General features: G+C 35.0%; 1 protein-coding gene across 1 annotated transcript in view; it reads left to right on the top strand.

Annotated features, from left to right (window-relative positions):
* ARSB (arylsulfatase B) overlaps positions 1-16,121 on the top strand; it is a 216,264-nt gene that overhangs the window by 120,244 nt on the left and 79,899 nt on the right. The window contains exon 6 of the mRNA XM_074201783.1: positions 12,013-12,083. Coding sequence (XP_074057884.1) covers positions 12,013-12,083 — 71 coding nt within the window. The remainder of the gene's footprint in view (positions 1-12,012; positions 12,084-16,121) is intronic.

Raw genomic sequence — 16,121 nt, 5'->3', positions numbered from 1 at the left:
ACACTTTAGAGATTATCTCTTCTGTTTATTTTGTCATTGAGGAAAGTGATTCATAGAGATGCTATCACTGGTGATGAGTCAAATGTCTAAACATCAGTTGTGTTATGAGAGGATCTTATCAGCTGAAGGATGACTATTTTGTTTAGTTCTGCCATTTTTTTTATATCGTGTCCAAAATTTCATAACCCCATTTGAGATTTTCTTGGCAAAGATATTGGAATGGTTTGCAATTTCCTTCCCCATTTCACTTGACAGATGAAGAAAAGGAGGCAAACAGGGTTAAGTGACTTAGCTGGAGTTTACTGTAAATGCCTCAGGCCAGGTTTGAATTTAGGAAAATGAGTCCTCCAGAATCCAAGCCTGGTATTCTAATCCACTACATTACCTGGCTGCCCAAGTTTTCTATAGGGATGATATCTGAGCTTCAGCCTCTATTGAAAAATTGTTTCTAAATTAGAAGGGCCTTACAATTCTTATCAGCAGAAAGGGTACCATGCCAATGAAACCACAGTCCTTGAAATAAGAACAATTCACATTTGTATAATGCCTTAGAATTTACAAAGCATTTTACATATATTATCTTGTCTGATTCTGTCTTAACACACTTAGGAAAATTTGAAATACAAAGTCCCTTACAGGGAGAGGCAGTGATCTCCTTTATGTACCACTTATGTTACCAGGGAAAAAAGTCTGAGGAACTTGTGGTTCAGGAGAAGACCTTCAGTCACAGCCCTGGTATTAGGGAGAAGGGGGTACCCTGCCATGAGGACACATAACTTTTGATTCAGCCCTTGCCTTCTACATTACCTAAGTCTAAACCTTGGGCTACAGGTTTGCTGAATAACTTAGTCACAGCCCTGGACAACCACTTATGCTACAAAGGGAAGATCTGATGTAACTGGGAGGCATAGCATCGCTAAAAAATTCAGAACAAAATGGGATCTGTTAAAGAAAAAGTAAAAGAAGCAAATCTTAATTGAAATTGGTGTGTTGGTATACTTACACAATGGGGAGGGTAGTCAGGGAAGATGGATATAGGGCCATTTGATAGGATCCCAGATGGAGCTAAGTACCCAATAAAGGTGAAGCAGATTGGCTTTATATAGGTTTTTTTATCTGAGTCAAACTGGACCAGGGACTGGGGGAGAAGAGACCTTGGACCTAGGGTGTAAGTCAAGGTTCAGGAAGATGTTACAATTTCTTACATATCCTATAAACACTCCTGTGAGATAGATAATGCACATTATATTTTTTCCATTTTATACATGAAGGGAAATATAATGTTCAGAGAAATTAATGTCTGAGTTTACAGAGTTAAGAGCCAGGACATGAAAACCAACATCACACATATCAACCCTTGACCAATCTGATAGGATTTTATTCCTCCAACAAATCTATTTTGTAGTCTATAGTAGAAAGTGATTTATCAATGTCTATTTAAATTCTTTAAATTTTTAAAATTTTTTTCAAATGTCAAACATTTTTTCTGCTTCTCTGTATATAATCAGGAAAAAAATTTTGAAAAATATTCTTCCCAGAAAATATAGCCAGTAGCATCTCCATGAAAGAAAATGTAATGTCTCCTCCCATGATGTATTATCACTGGAAAATGAACAGTAATTAAGTGGCACAAGGATGGAGGTCAATGGACATTTATTTATTTATGGAAAATTTTTCCTTGCCCCACCCCTTAACTATTTGGAAAATGAAAGTCAAAAATTGTAATCATTTTTGTAACTGATAGAGTTGTGATCTCAGTGTCTGAAACTGTAGACTTTCAGAAAACATTTTTAGCACATCAGAATCAAATACAAGTCACTGATCAGTGACTCTTGGATTTTTTCCCTTTTGAGTCCACAAACTGTAAAATTTGGAACAAATTAAGACACTGTAGAATATTATTCAGGAGAAGATAAAACACCTTATCCTTCATAAGCAGTATGATATGGTAAAAAGAGCATTAACTTTGATGCTAGAAGATTTGGTTCAGATCTTCATTCTATTGCTTACTATTGGTATGACTTTAGGCAACTCAACCTCTCCTATCTACAATTATTTTTATAATGAGAGGATTGGACTAGATGGACTTTAAGCTTCCTTTTTGCTATAATCTGTGATCTTGTTTTTTTGGGATGGGTTTGGGTAGTTAAATTTGCCTTTAAAAGGTCATAAATGGAAAAGCATGATTAGGCCTTTTGTTAGGATGTGGCAAAATATCTTTATCTGTGATTTGCATTGAAGACAGACATACAGAAAAGGGGAAGGGGTATGGTATGACTAAGGAACATTTTAACTAGCCTGTGTCATGTTAGAAGTTGAACCAGAGAATATGAATGGTTCAAAATGATTAACAGTATTAGTTTTTTAAAAATATCTGGAAGTACTCACACCTTGTGGGATAGTGGATCACTGTTTTTTTTTTGTTTGTTTGTTTTTTTTGCCTTGGCTTACAATGGGCTTAATTGGGGTTAAGTGACTTGCCTGGGATTACATAGCTAGTAAGTGTCCAGTTTTTGAGACCAGATTTGAACTCAGGTAGGGTTCTTGCTCTAATCACTATGTTACCTAACTTGTCCCTGGCACTACTTTTTAAAGTATTACCAATGTGGTAAAAATACTGAAAGAAAACATCACCATCTGTGAACGTGTAGCTCATCACCATATTGATGGTATCTGTATACCCGTCAATTGAGGAATGACTAAATGAGTTGTCATATCTGAATGTGATAGAATACTGTCATGCTGTTAAGAAGTGAGGAAAAGGGGCAGCTAGGTGGCACAGTGGATGGAGCCAGGAGTACCTGAGTTCAAGTCTGGCCTCAAACACTTAGAAATTGCCTAGCTGTGTGGCCTTGGGCAGACCACTTAACCCCATTGCCTTGAAAAAAAAAACCTAAAAAAAAAGAAGTGAGGAAAGGAAGAGTAGTCCAGGCATTAACCCAGCTGAACTCTCCAAACATCCCCCCCCCCCAAAAAAAAAACGTTAAAATGAAATTCTCAAATTAAATCCTGGAGTGGCAGAACCAACAAAAGATCAGAGTGAGACAGTTTTCCAGTCTAAGACAATCTAGAAAGTTGACAGAATAGGTCTGTCTGGTCTGCTCAAGACACATGCAGAATAGCACCCTGGGCCTTGGATCTGCTGCTAAGGTGGCAGCAGGAGCAGCTTATGGAGCTCTCAACCCAGAGATAGCAAGAGGATCAGGCAACTGGTCAGAAAGAGATTTCAAAGGACCCTTTACTGGCACTGGGTGCAGCTGATGCTGCTTGCCCATAAGTTGCTCTGGGTCATAGTTCCAAGACAAAGATAAGCACTAGTACTTGTGTCTACAGGAGATCAGGGACAGTGGTAGGAACAAGAGGAACAACAGCAACTGCAAGAAAGCAAGGGTCCTTCATGAGAAAAGACAAGAGCACAAACCAATAGAGCAGTAACCACACACCTCTCCCTCTCCATGAAAGTACCAAAAACTTGCAAACCTCCAGAAAAAAGCAGAACAAAAAAGCCTGAAGTGTGTGACAGTGTCTCCCCACTAAGATGAGCAGAGATCAACTTTAAAGATGTTCAGAGTCAAGAAAAATAGGCTAGAAAAAATTACCAAATGGAAAAAAAGATGAAAACATAAATTCAGAAGAAGACAACAGTATGAAAACAGTTACAAAACAAAGCCTCAAAGAAAAATGCTAGTTGACCCCACCAAACCCAACAAAAATTTCTGAAATAGTTAAGAAAAAGAGAGCTAACTTAGTAGAGCAAATATGGGTAAAGAATTGGGAGTGATACAATAAAATTATGAAAAAAGAATTAATAGCTTGTTAAAAGAGGCATCTTAAAAAATAGAATTCACCCAATGGTAAAAGAAATACACAAATTCACTGAAGAAATTGATTCCTTAAAAACAGAATTGACCAAATGGGAAAAAAGTACAAAAACTTACTAAAAAATAATTACTTAAAAATTAGAATTGGGTAAGTGGAAGGTAATGTCTATAAGACATCAAAAACCATTTTAAAAAATCAAAAGAATGAAAAAATAATAAAATATGAAAATTGACATTCAAGCACAAAAAGTAAACATGACAGAAATTATAAGTACTCAATAAGGATAAACTCTGTAGATTCATATATGAGAAGATAATACATGTTACTCCTAAGAAGGTTATCATTATTAGAGCAATCAGAAAGAGTCTACAAAGCTAAAGGGTATGGGTGTAAGTCTTTGGTAGTATGGGTGATAATCCAAAAAAAAATGAAAGGATGAAGAAGGGGATTCACTGGAACAAGATGGAAGGGAGAGTTAGAATAAGGAAATTTTTCTCACATAAAAGAAGCATACAAGAGTTTTTATAGTGAATGAAAAAATAGGGGATGATTGACAATGATTGAATCTCATTTTCATTGCAATTGGTTCAAAGAAGGAAGAATAAATATACACACTCAGTTTGGCATAGAAATCTTTCTTATCCAGTAGTGAAATAGAAGAGGAAGAGGATAAAAAATGGTAGAAAGTTGGGGGGGGAATGTAGTAAAAGGAAGAGTGAATAAGGGGAGGTAGTGGTCAGAAACAAAACAGATTTTTGAGGAGGGACGGGATAAAAAAGAGAATAGAAGAATAATTAGAAGAAAATAAATGTTATTTTCCCAATTTGGGGGTTTTCTTGAAGAAGATACTGGAGCAGCTGGCCATTTACTTCTCCAGTGGATTAAGGTGAAAAGCGATTAAGTGACTTGCCCCTGTCACACAGTAAGTGTTTGAGATTGGATTTCAACTCAGGTTTTCCTGACTCTAGGTCTATTGTTTTATCCCCTGAACTACTTAGCTGCCTTACTCAATTAACTGCCTCTAGGATGGAAGAAAATATTGTTAGCAATCATAATGTGTGTATGTATGATAATGGGAGAAACTCACTCATAAAATAGAAGCAGAACAGATTGAATTAGAAACCAGAATTTAACAATATTGTTAAATTGTTTGTAAGAGACATACTTGAATAAGAAAGACACCCCCAGGGTTAAAATAAAGGTCTGAAGCAGAATCTAATCTCATTCATGATCCCTGATATAATAAAAGTAAAAACAGGCCTAATTAAAAGAGATAATCAGGCAAACTTATTTTGCTATAAAGTGGACAGTGAAGTAGTATAAGAGACAATAAAGACATACCAAAAATATTTTGCAGTAGGTTTCTCAGATAAAGGTTTCATTTCTCAAATTTATAGGGAACAGAGTCAAATTTGAAAAAAAAAATAAGAATCATTCCCCAGTTAATTAATTGTCACAGAATTTGAATGGGCTATCTGTAGTCATACCAAAGAATGCTCTAATCTATGTTAATTAGAGCAGATCTCATTTAAGCAATTATGAAGTACTACCTCATACCTATTAGAAATGACAAATGAAAAAAAGTGAAAAAAAAAAGAAATGACAAATGCTTGGAGGGGAATGAGAGAAGATAGATACACTAATAAACTGAGAGTGGAGTTGTGAACTGGTCCAATCATTCTGGAGAACAATTGGAACTATGTACAAAAGTCTATGAAATGGTATGTTTTCTTTGTTCCAGTAATACCAGTACTAGATCTGTGCCCCAACAAGATCAAAACAAAAAGAAAAGGATCTATAAGTATAGGAATATTTATAGCAATGCTTTTTGCGGTGGAAAAGAATTGGAAATTGTAGGGATGCCCTTTAATGGAGGAATGACTAAACAAATGGTGGTATGTGATTGTGATGGAATATTATTGTGCTAAAAGAAATGATAAGTGGGTGGGTTCAGAAAAAGAAAAGAAGGCAAGACCTCTATGAACTGATGCAAAGTGAAGTGAGATGAACCTTGAAATCATTATGCATAATAACAGCAATGTTGTAATGATGATAAACTGTGAAAGACTTGGCTACTCTGATCAATCAAACTTGAATCAATGATGATTCAAGAAAATTCCAAAGAATTGATGATGAAAAATTGCTGTCCACCTTCAGAGAGAGAATTGATGAACTCTGACTGAAAATTGAAGTATGATTTTCTCACCTTTTTCCTTTTACAGGCAATATGACTAATATGGAAATATGTTTTGTATGATTTCACATGTATAATCAATATAATTTTACTTTCCTTTAAAGTATATAGGGGAGGGATATGAATATGCATATTTTAAGTGAGGAAAGACATAATTTCATCTTAGATGAGCTGATAGAGTGAAGTGAGAAGAATCAGAAAAAGTTAATTTATTTTATAACATCACTTTTCCCTGGAGTTCAAATCAGGTCTCAGACACTTAATACTTACAAGCTGGGTGACCTTGGGCAAGCCAATTAACCTTTATGTCTTTAGAATTTGAAAAAATTATCAGTTTTGGTGATTTTTATAAACTGTTGCAGGATAAAATGAGTTGAATCAGGAGAACAATTTGTATGACAACATTTCAGAAACAACTTTGGAAGCCTTAAGAACTCAAATCAATAAGATCATTCATACTTCTAGAGAAACATGCTATATATGACAGAGAGATGATAGGCTTAGACTATGGAAAGAGACATTTCTCTAATTATATTTCTCTTTCTATGTGTGTGATATGTGTGTATTTATGTGTGGTATACAGCCATTGAGGAATTTCTATTGTTTGACTGTGCATAATTGTTAAAAGAAAATTGGTTTCTTTTTTTCCCCCAATGGTAACCAGGTTGTGAGGGAAAGAAAATAGATTTCTGTTAGTGAAAAAGTAGAGAGATGGGGAGTATTATAGATGTGAAATGTTGTTTGAACTTTCAGCCAAGGTCACCATATTGCTTATTTCACTGAACTGTTGTATTTTGTTCCTAGAGACCTCTCATGAAGGGAGAGTAATCTGTATATGTCTGCAATGTAAAACAAAACATATCAATAAGAATGAAAGTATAAAAATGAAAAAATAATCTCCATCTGAATGCAAGTTCAAAAATAATTATAATTGGACTTTGTGAAAGAGGAAAAGATTTTCTTTTCAATCATAGCTTAAAAAAAGAAAGACAGTTTCTGGTTGAATTTAGTTCTGCCACATATGCAGGATGATGTAATGGAATGGAATGCTTCTGGGACCAGGTTCAAATTTCAGTTCCATCACTTACTATGTTTATGATCATGGATAGATCATTCCACTTCCCTGGACCTCAGTTTCTTCATTGGTAAAAGGACAGTTGGTCTAGTTGACCTCTAAATGTTTCCAAATCTAAAATTCTATGATCTTAAGTTAGGTTAACTAGATACACTAAATTAGTAGATTTTCACTGAGTTATTAAAAAGGGGGGGGGAAATAGAACAATATCAGAAAAATAGGATCATTAAATAGAATTTTATTGACCACTTGGGGGTACTTTCCAAATCAATTAAATCTGATTTTCTTAGAATTATTTTATAAATTATTTTATTACTTTAATAACAGTCAGCATGGTGCAACAGATACAATACTAGAGACATGGAGTTGGGAGGAGCTGGGTTCAAATTTTTAAACTCAGAATGAAGACCTACCAAAAAGACATGTGGTTCCTGTTTTGGTCTTTGCTTTCTTCATTCCCTAAGTTAAAACTTGGAATATAGGTGTGACAGGTAAATCCCCTTTAAAATAGGGAAAATAATATTTATATTACTTCATAGGGATATTGTGAGAATTGTTAGATGAAGTATGAAAAAATGTTTTGCAAATCTCGAAGTTTAAAAGTGTAAACTAATGTTATTATGTGGGGAAAAAAAAGTCTCCGAAGAAAATAGTCTCATATTTGGAATTTGCTTTAAGATGGCCATTCATTTGGATACAAGAGATCTGCTAAAGTCTTTGACCTACTTACCAAGGACCACTAAGAACAAAGCAGCCTAGTGAGAGATGGTTATCTCACAGCTTTTTCCTAGGATAGACTCAGACTTGTAGTTGGCCTCAAAAAGAATCAAGTTACTATCTGAAACCTTGTTTGACTAAGTTCAATTCAATTCAGCATGCCTCTGTGTAGAACTCAGTGCTAGAGGAGATTAAAATGAAGTCCTTGGGAGCTTACTGTCTGGTGGGAAGATAAGAAACGTAGATAGCTTTAAAGCCTCTGAAAGGTCCTAAACAAAGGGCTATGTGAGATCTGAAAGGAGCATAGGGATTAGACAAATTTTCTTGGGGGAGGCCTTATTTGAGTTTAGGTTTAAAGAATGAAATAGGAATTCTTTGGCAGAGAGAGTAAAGGAAGCTATTTCAGGCATAGGCAATAGTGTGAGACAAGAAAACAGAGGGCATTTGTGTACTGTTTAATTCGACAGGAGACTAAAGAGTGCAGAGGGGAGATAAGGTAGAAAAAGTAGGGTGGCACCATATTGTGAAGGGTCTTAAATGCCAGGTTTTAACCTTAGTTGATGGGCAATAAAGAAATTATTGAATAGCAGAGTGATGATGCAACCAGATCCATGCATAAGATTAGTGTGACTATTATTTAAGGATGGACTGGAGTAGGGAAATGATGGCAATGTGAGGATTTGATTCAAGGCTGTTTCATTTGTTTTAAGTGACCAAGGGAGAGAAGGGGACAAATGGCACAGTTGTGGATATAGAATTACAGATAGCATGAGATAGGTGAAAGAGATTTGCATTTTTTTCCACTTTTAATTTATTTTATTTTAAACTTAGGGAATAAAACAAGCATTTTCATATTATAGTATAATAAAAAAGATGATTACACATGAAACTGTAAAATCTATTATGTGCAACCTGCTATTCTTTCAAATATACCACAAAATTATCTAAATTTCTTTTTTCTTCCACTCATTGATTCTCACATTAGACACAAATAAAGTTGCAAGTATATGCAGAATTATTGTAATTTTAAACTGTAATAAAATTATAAATATATTGTAAAAATATATAAGATCACTCTACCACTTGCTAGTTGTGTGATCTTGGGCAAGTCATTTCACTTCTGAGTCTCAGTTTATCTGTACAATTATAAAGGTATTTACATTGCCTAGCTCCATGGTTGTTGTAAAAAAAAAACATGCTTTGTAAACTTTAAATCACCATAGATGTGTGAGTTTTTATTATTACTGGTAACCAGTTGAATAGGAAAGTGAGAGAGAGGAAAAAGTCAAGAGTAACACCAAAGTTTTACTTCCTAAGGGATTGGTAGCATGGATAGAATTAGTAAGGTCAGAAAGAAGATTTATATGTGAATAGATTACAAACTTTGCTTTGGATATGTTGAGTTTGAAATAATGGTAGAATATTTCTGTATTCTATGTCATGTGGTCTGTATATCATGTGAATCACTGGGATCACTTTCTAAAAATCCAACTTTCTTAATGTGAATTTATTTTTCTTGTTCTCTTAATGACCTGAAGTCACCAAGGATATTTTTGTTTTTTGGAGATTTTTCATCTCTTGTCACATATTAAGTTTTCCTGGATCATATCTCTGGCCACTTTCTTATCAAAATAGCCTTCAGTTTTGCATATTTGAAAACACAAACCCATGGCATGCTTGAATTAAGACATCATTTTCTTCAGCCACAGCATGTTTCATAATTTGACTGCCTGTGAGAAATGTGTCTGGACAAAAAGCTGGTCACCGAGTTCATCTGTAACCTTGGATATTTGAAATGTTATCTATCATTCAGTTTGCTTATTTCCAAGTATATGTTTTCTCTGATTTATAGAGAAGTAGAGTGAATGCATAATAGACATGCCTGATCTTTTCAAATTGATTGCTAATATCTTTCATTTAATAGATCTGTGTTCAAATTGGCAGTGGTAGATGTGTCTGTGTTTATATTCTAGTGAACAACAACACAGAAGAAAGAGCTAAAAATGTAGAGGTTATTATCAGTCACTGACATTTATTTGGTCCATTCTAATTTTAAGGAAATTTGATGTTTAGGAAAGCTTTTATGTATCTCATGCCATACTGCTAATTTCATTTCAAATTCTTTCTTCTATAGCTCTCATTTCTATTTCATTTTTCCCCTCAAGTACTCTAATTTCATTTACAAAAAACATTTTTAACTCCTTTAAAAAGCATCAGAGGGCAACTAAGTTGTACAGTGGATAGAGCACTAGCCCTGGAGTCAGAAGGATCTAAGTTCAAATTCAGCCTCAGACAATTTGACATTTACTAGCTTTTTGATCCTAAACAAGTCATTTAACCCCCAAACAGATAAACAAACAAACAAAAAAGCTATTAGCATCATTTATTCCAACACTTCTGATTGAATTTGTGCCCATGCTTTGAGGCTTTGTTTTTAGATGTTTTAATGCCATTCTCTTCTTCTGGGTCTGAGTCTTTAATATCCCTGCCACCATGGTAGTTTTTTTTTAAATGGTGGTATTCTTTTTTTGTTTATTTGTTCAGCTTATTTCTCCTGACTTCAGTGACCCTCTAAAGCCACAGCATGGAAAGACATAGTCTCTTTTAGTAGAGGAATTTACTTAGAAGTTTCCTATACCGGGGTAGCTAGGTGGCACAGTGGATAGAGCACCAGCCTCGGAGTCAGGAGTACCTGAGTTCAAATCCGGCCTCAGACACTTAATAATTACCTGGCTGTGTGGCCTTGGGCAAGTCATTTAGCTTCATTGCTTTGTAAAAAAAAAAAAACTAAAAAAAGTTTCCTATACCAATAATCACAAATCTAGCCCAGAATTCACATGGTCATACTATATGGATACAGATCATAGAATGCTATGATCTTAGAAGAATCAAAATCACAAATGCTCCAAAGGACAGTGGAAGGACATGTGTGATTAGGATAGAATATGAATAAGGAAAGATGACTTATTCATGAGATATAGCAGAAATGCTATCATCAAGGACACATATGACCAGAATTAGAGTCAAGGCAAACTCTTCCCTTTCCCAAGTAATCTTATCTGACAGCTAGCATTCATATATCTTTTATACATTTCACTTGATTTGACCTTTCTCAACAATCCTGTGAAGTGTATACTGTAGTTATCCTTATTTTATATCTGAGGAAACTGAAGAACAGAGGAATTTGTCCAGAGCCATACAGCTAGCAAATGTCAAGGAAAAAAATTTGAACTCATTCTTCCTTTCTTCAAATCCAGTTACCTATCCATTGCACTATTAAACTGCCTTAGTGAGTCTGATAAATAAAGATAGGCTACATGAGTTTATCCATGACATGTTAAAAGATTCAGAAGGTCTTGGTCAGTTGGTCAGTAACTTTTATTAAGTGTCTACAATAAGCCAGGTGCTGTGATAAACACTGGGAATACACATACAAAAGGAAGGAAGGAAGGAAGGAAGGAAGGAAGGAAGGAAGGAAGGAAGGAAGGAAGGAAGGAAGGAAGGAAGGAAAGAAGGAAAGAAGGAAAGAAAGAAAGAAAGAAAGAAAGAAAGAAAGAAAGAAAGAAAGAAAGAAAGAAAGAAAGAAAGAAAAGATAGTTCTTATCCTCAAGGAGTTTGCTATCTAATGGGGGGGAAGACAAAACACAAAAGGAAGCTGGGAAACAGAGAAGGGTTGGAAGGAGAGAGAAGAAGGCACTGGCCAAGAGTGTGATGGAGAAGTCCAGAGGAATACAGCTGCATGGGAAATGAAGAGATGATTGACTTGAGTATCCTCTTATATGGAGTATATTATGTAAATCTTCCTTGGAGATTTCATGGAAGGGCATGGTTAATAGAAGATGAGAATGGATGAATGGGTTGTGATCTGGCTTGCTGTTGGCAGTGCCCACATTAAATAGCAGGTGTTCCAGAAATTTATTCAGATTTATAAAGGGAAAATATTATTTACTAGAGAAAGCTATAAGGTGGCATTGTTTTTCCTCATGTATTCTGTATTGTAAATGTATTATAAATGTTTATAAAGAATTGTGGTCATGTAGAATCAAACTTCTTAAAAAATCAGAGGCTTTCAAATTTGGGATTCAAGTTCAAATTACAGACTGGCAGGTTTATTATATCCTATGAGGTCCACAAAAGGATGCATTCAGGGACTGTGTGTCCCTTCTGTAAAGGAAATTAATGCTTCCATAAAATTCTTTTCTAGTGAAGGAAGCCCTTCCCCCCGGATAGAGTTGCTGCATAACATTGACCCAGGCTTTGTTGACACATCACCATGTAAGTACAAACTAATTAATCAATGAATTGTTAGTCTGGTTTGACTCCTTCCCTTGTTGCAAGACTGAACTGGAATCCAGGCAAACTCTTCCCTCTTGCAATTTCCTAATGATCTCATTTTAGAGGTCACTAAAGCTTATTTCTAAAACTGCTACCATTTGAATACTCTACTTCCTAGTCTTCCAAAGCATCTAAATGGAAAGTCATGTCCAGGAAATCATGGAGTTGCTGTGAGATAGCCACATGCCTCAGGTGTCAAGGTGGTGAGACTTAGCACCACTTCCATTCCAGATATACAGTTCCTATTTATCATCTGTACATCTTATGGGCTTCCTTCATATTGTACATGGATTCCTATGACATTCAGCTCATTTCTCTGCACTGTCCATATCAAACAATTAGGCTAAAGCCAACGCACACACACACACACACACACACACACACAGAGCTCAAGAGATGAAAGAGACCATTTCATAGATAGTATAACTGAGGAGAGAGACTAAATGGCTTTCCCACATTAGCCAGGTAGTAAGTAATAGTGCTTAGAATTTGAACCCAGGTCCTTTGATGCCATTTTTAGCACGCTTTCTATTATTATTATTATTATTATTATTATTATTATTATTATTATTATTATTATACCATATCACCTCCTTTAGAACAGGAAGATCATTTAAGGTTGTCAGTCAGTCAACAAATATTTATTCAGCATTTGCTATGTACTGGTATTGTGCTGAGCTCTGGTAATACAAAAAAGAGGCCAAAACAACCCTGTCCTATAAGGAGCTCACATTCTAATGGGAGAGACAGTACAAATAACTATGGACAGAATATATGCCATGTAAATGGAAGGTTGTTGTTCGTTATTGGGCAGCTAGGTGGCACAATAGATGGGATCTAACCAGACACTAGCTGTGTTACTCTGGGCAAATCCCTTAAGCCTATTTGCCTCAGTTTCCTTATCTAGAAAATGAGCTGGAGAAGGAAATGACAGTCCTGTATCTCTGCCAAGAAAATCTCAAATATCATGAAGAGTCAGATAAAAATGAAATGATTGAACAATAAAAAAATCTCTTCCAGGTCTAAATGGAAGATAATTTCATAAGGAAGGCACCAGTAGTGAGCAGGAGTGGGAGTGGGGTAAATGAAGGAGAAACCAGGAAAGACCTTCTGCTAAAGGGATTTGAGTTGACTGTTAAAGGAAGCTGGAAACCTCAGAGGCAGAGATGAGGAGTGAGAGCACTTTAAATGCCAACCGGAGGATTTGATATATAATAGTAGAAGTAATGGGGAGTTCCTGGAATTTATTGGATGGTAGGAAGAGAAAGTGAAGTGGTCAGACTTGTGCTTTAGAAAAATCATTTGGACAGCAGAGTGTAGTGTAGGACAGAAGGAATGGGAGAGAGACTTGAGACAAGTAAACCTACCCGAAGTCTACCACGGTAGTACAAGCAGAGGTGATGAAGGTATAAACTGGATGAGATGAGAAAAGAAGACACCTAATAAGAAGTATTTTGAAAGTAATTTTTTTAATTATCAAAAGATCAGTTATATGAAGTGGAAGTAAGTGAGGAGTCTGGGAGAATTTCAAGATTGTAAATTTAGGTGATTAGAAGATGGTAGTACCCTTCAAAGTAATAGTAAAATTGCAAAGAAGGGTAGAGTTTATGGAAAAAGATTAGCTCTCTTTGGGACATATTAAGTTTTATTTGAAATGTCTAAGAGACTGTTAGAGATGTGGGACTAGAAGTGAGGAGAAAGATTAGGGCTATTTTTATAGATCTGGGAATCATCTGTAAAGAGATGATTGTTGAACCCATGGGATCAACCCATGAGATCATCAAGAAAGATATTCAGTTGTGGTTCTATTTTAGTAATATACAATATTCTAGTAATCTACATTAGTTAATATGCTGGGATCTTTTAGGCCTGTGGGTCCAGGTTCCATTTATAACACTTCCAACTGAAATTTCCTTTCCAAATATTTCCAGTATATATGACATGCATTTTATGAAATATATTTCCTTGAATTTAGTGTTGGTTTTTGATTTAAAAAGTATATACATGCTATTCAGTCATGTCCATCTCCTTATAATCCTGTGGATCATAGCAAGCCAGTTCTGTCTATGGGATTCTCTTGGCAAAGATACTTGAGTGATTTGCTATTTTTTTTTTCTACTGGATTAAGGCAAAGGTTAAGTGATTTGCTCAGGATCACACAGCTAGTAAGTATTTGAGGCTGAATTTGAACTCAGATCTTCCTGATTCTAGATTCAGCATTCTATCCACTGAGTCACCTGTCATGTATGTGTGTGTGTCTGTATAAGCATATGTATATGCACACATAAATTTTTTTCCTATAGAAACACAATTACAACAACTGTATATGTGTATGTACAAACACACATACAAAAGGTTTTTTTTTTAAAGCATACCACTAAATTTTATATAATGTATTTGTCCTTTTACTTATCTATGGCTTCCACCTTATGCCATAAACAAAGCCTCAGAGTTTGAACTTCTAAAATAATTCTGCTTAGTTCTAAGGATTAAGGTACCAACTTTGTTTTCAAATGCTCCTTAAGTTGGATAAACACCATGTGACAGACTTTTTTGGCCGATAAACCTCCTGGAAGAGTCATAACCTGTATTAGCAGAGAAATGGAAAACACATGTAAACAGCAGCAGGGGGTGCAGAGGATAGAATTCTGGGTCTGGAATTAGGAAGACCCAAGTTCAAGTTTGATCTTAGATACTTATAAGTTGTATGATCTAAGGCAAATCACTTGACCTCTATTTGCTTCAGTTTTTTCTTCTATAAAATGAAGGTAATAATAGCATCTGTCTTCTAGGGTTATTGTGAGGAGCAAATGAAATGATTGTAGAGAACATAGCCTAATTCCTGTCTCTATATATCTTAGCTGTTATTGATTAATAATGATGGTGTGATGATGATGATGTTGATGTAAAATAATTGTCATATTTAGCCAAACATCCCTTGCTTCATGCTTTGACTCTTAATATCACTAATCTTACACACCATGCCATGGAATAAGAACTTTTCTAAATTGGAATAACCTTATGAATGTTTACATTCAAATGAATGAATTATCTTCATTGTTTTATTCTAAAGTCTTGAGTAATATTTCACATTTACTTTATGAATAATGGGATACTACCATATAATCTGAAGTTGAAATACTCATATCAAGTTAGTAGACTTTAGGTCTTGTACTCATTCCTGGAGCCTTCCTTTTGTTCATTTTGTGTCTAATTAACTGATGCCTATACCAGAGGTAATAAAATTTGAAGATTAACTAGTAATTCTAGCATCTGAGGAACAGAAAATATGGGAAGACTTTTGGACACCTTCTTTTGGAGTTGTATTAAGAGAAGCATAATAATTGATAGTATTTCTGTATAGCATATGGAATATTATGCAATTTCATCTTGAAGTACCATTGAAGCAGTCAGAACAAAGTACTCCTAATATTGTTTCTGATTACAAGGCAGAAACAAGAGATGAAATTCTGACAACTCCATTTGACTAACTTGTGAGTATCTTTGATTAAAGATTGGGTTGAATAGGAAGAATTTAAAATAATATTAACTACATTAAATAGAGTGATTTTCTGTAGATTTCAGCTATCCATGTTCTCACTCTGCATTGCATTAATGTGCTTTTCCCTCCTTAGTCCCTCTAATAGTTATCATTTTACATATTTTTGTCAACTTTGACAATCCAATAGGTATGAGATGGAACTACATAGTTGCTTTCATTTATGCACTTACTCTAATAAATTTAAGCCAGTTCCATATAAAATTATTTCACTACTTCAGATATCTCTGAATTTACATCATTACCATCATCATCAATCATCATCATCATCATCATCATCATCATCATCATCATCATATTGTGGAAAGGAGACCTTTATCAGAAAAAAAAAACTTGCCACCAAGTTGTTTCCCTTCTTTCTTAGTTGAATTGGTTTTGTTTGTGCAAAATCTTTTTAATTTTAGATAATTAAAATTGTC

The sequence above is a fragment of the Macrotis lagotis genome, chromosome X (assembly GCF_037893015.1).
Source record: "Macrotis lagotis isolate mMagLag1 chromosome X, bilby.v1.9.chrom.fasta, whole genome shotgun sequence".
Lineage (NCBI taxonomy): Eukaryota > Metazoa > Chordata > Mammalia > Peramelemorphia > Peramelidae > Macrotis > Macrotis lagotis.
Note: the sequence above shows the minus strand (reverse complement) of the source record. Positions and strands in the feature narration are given on the sequence as shown.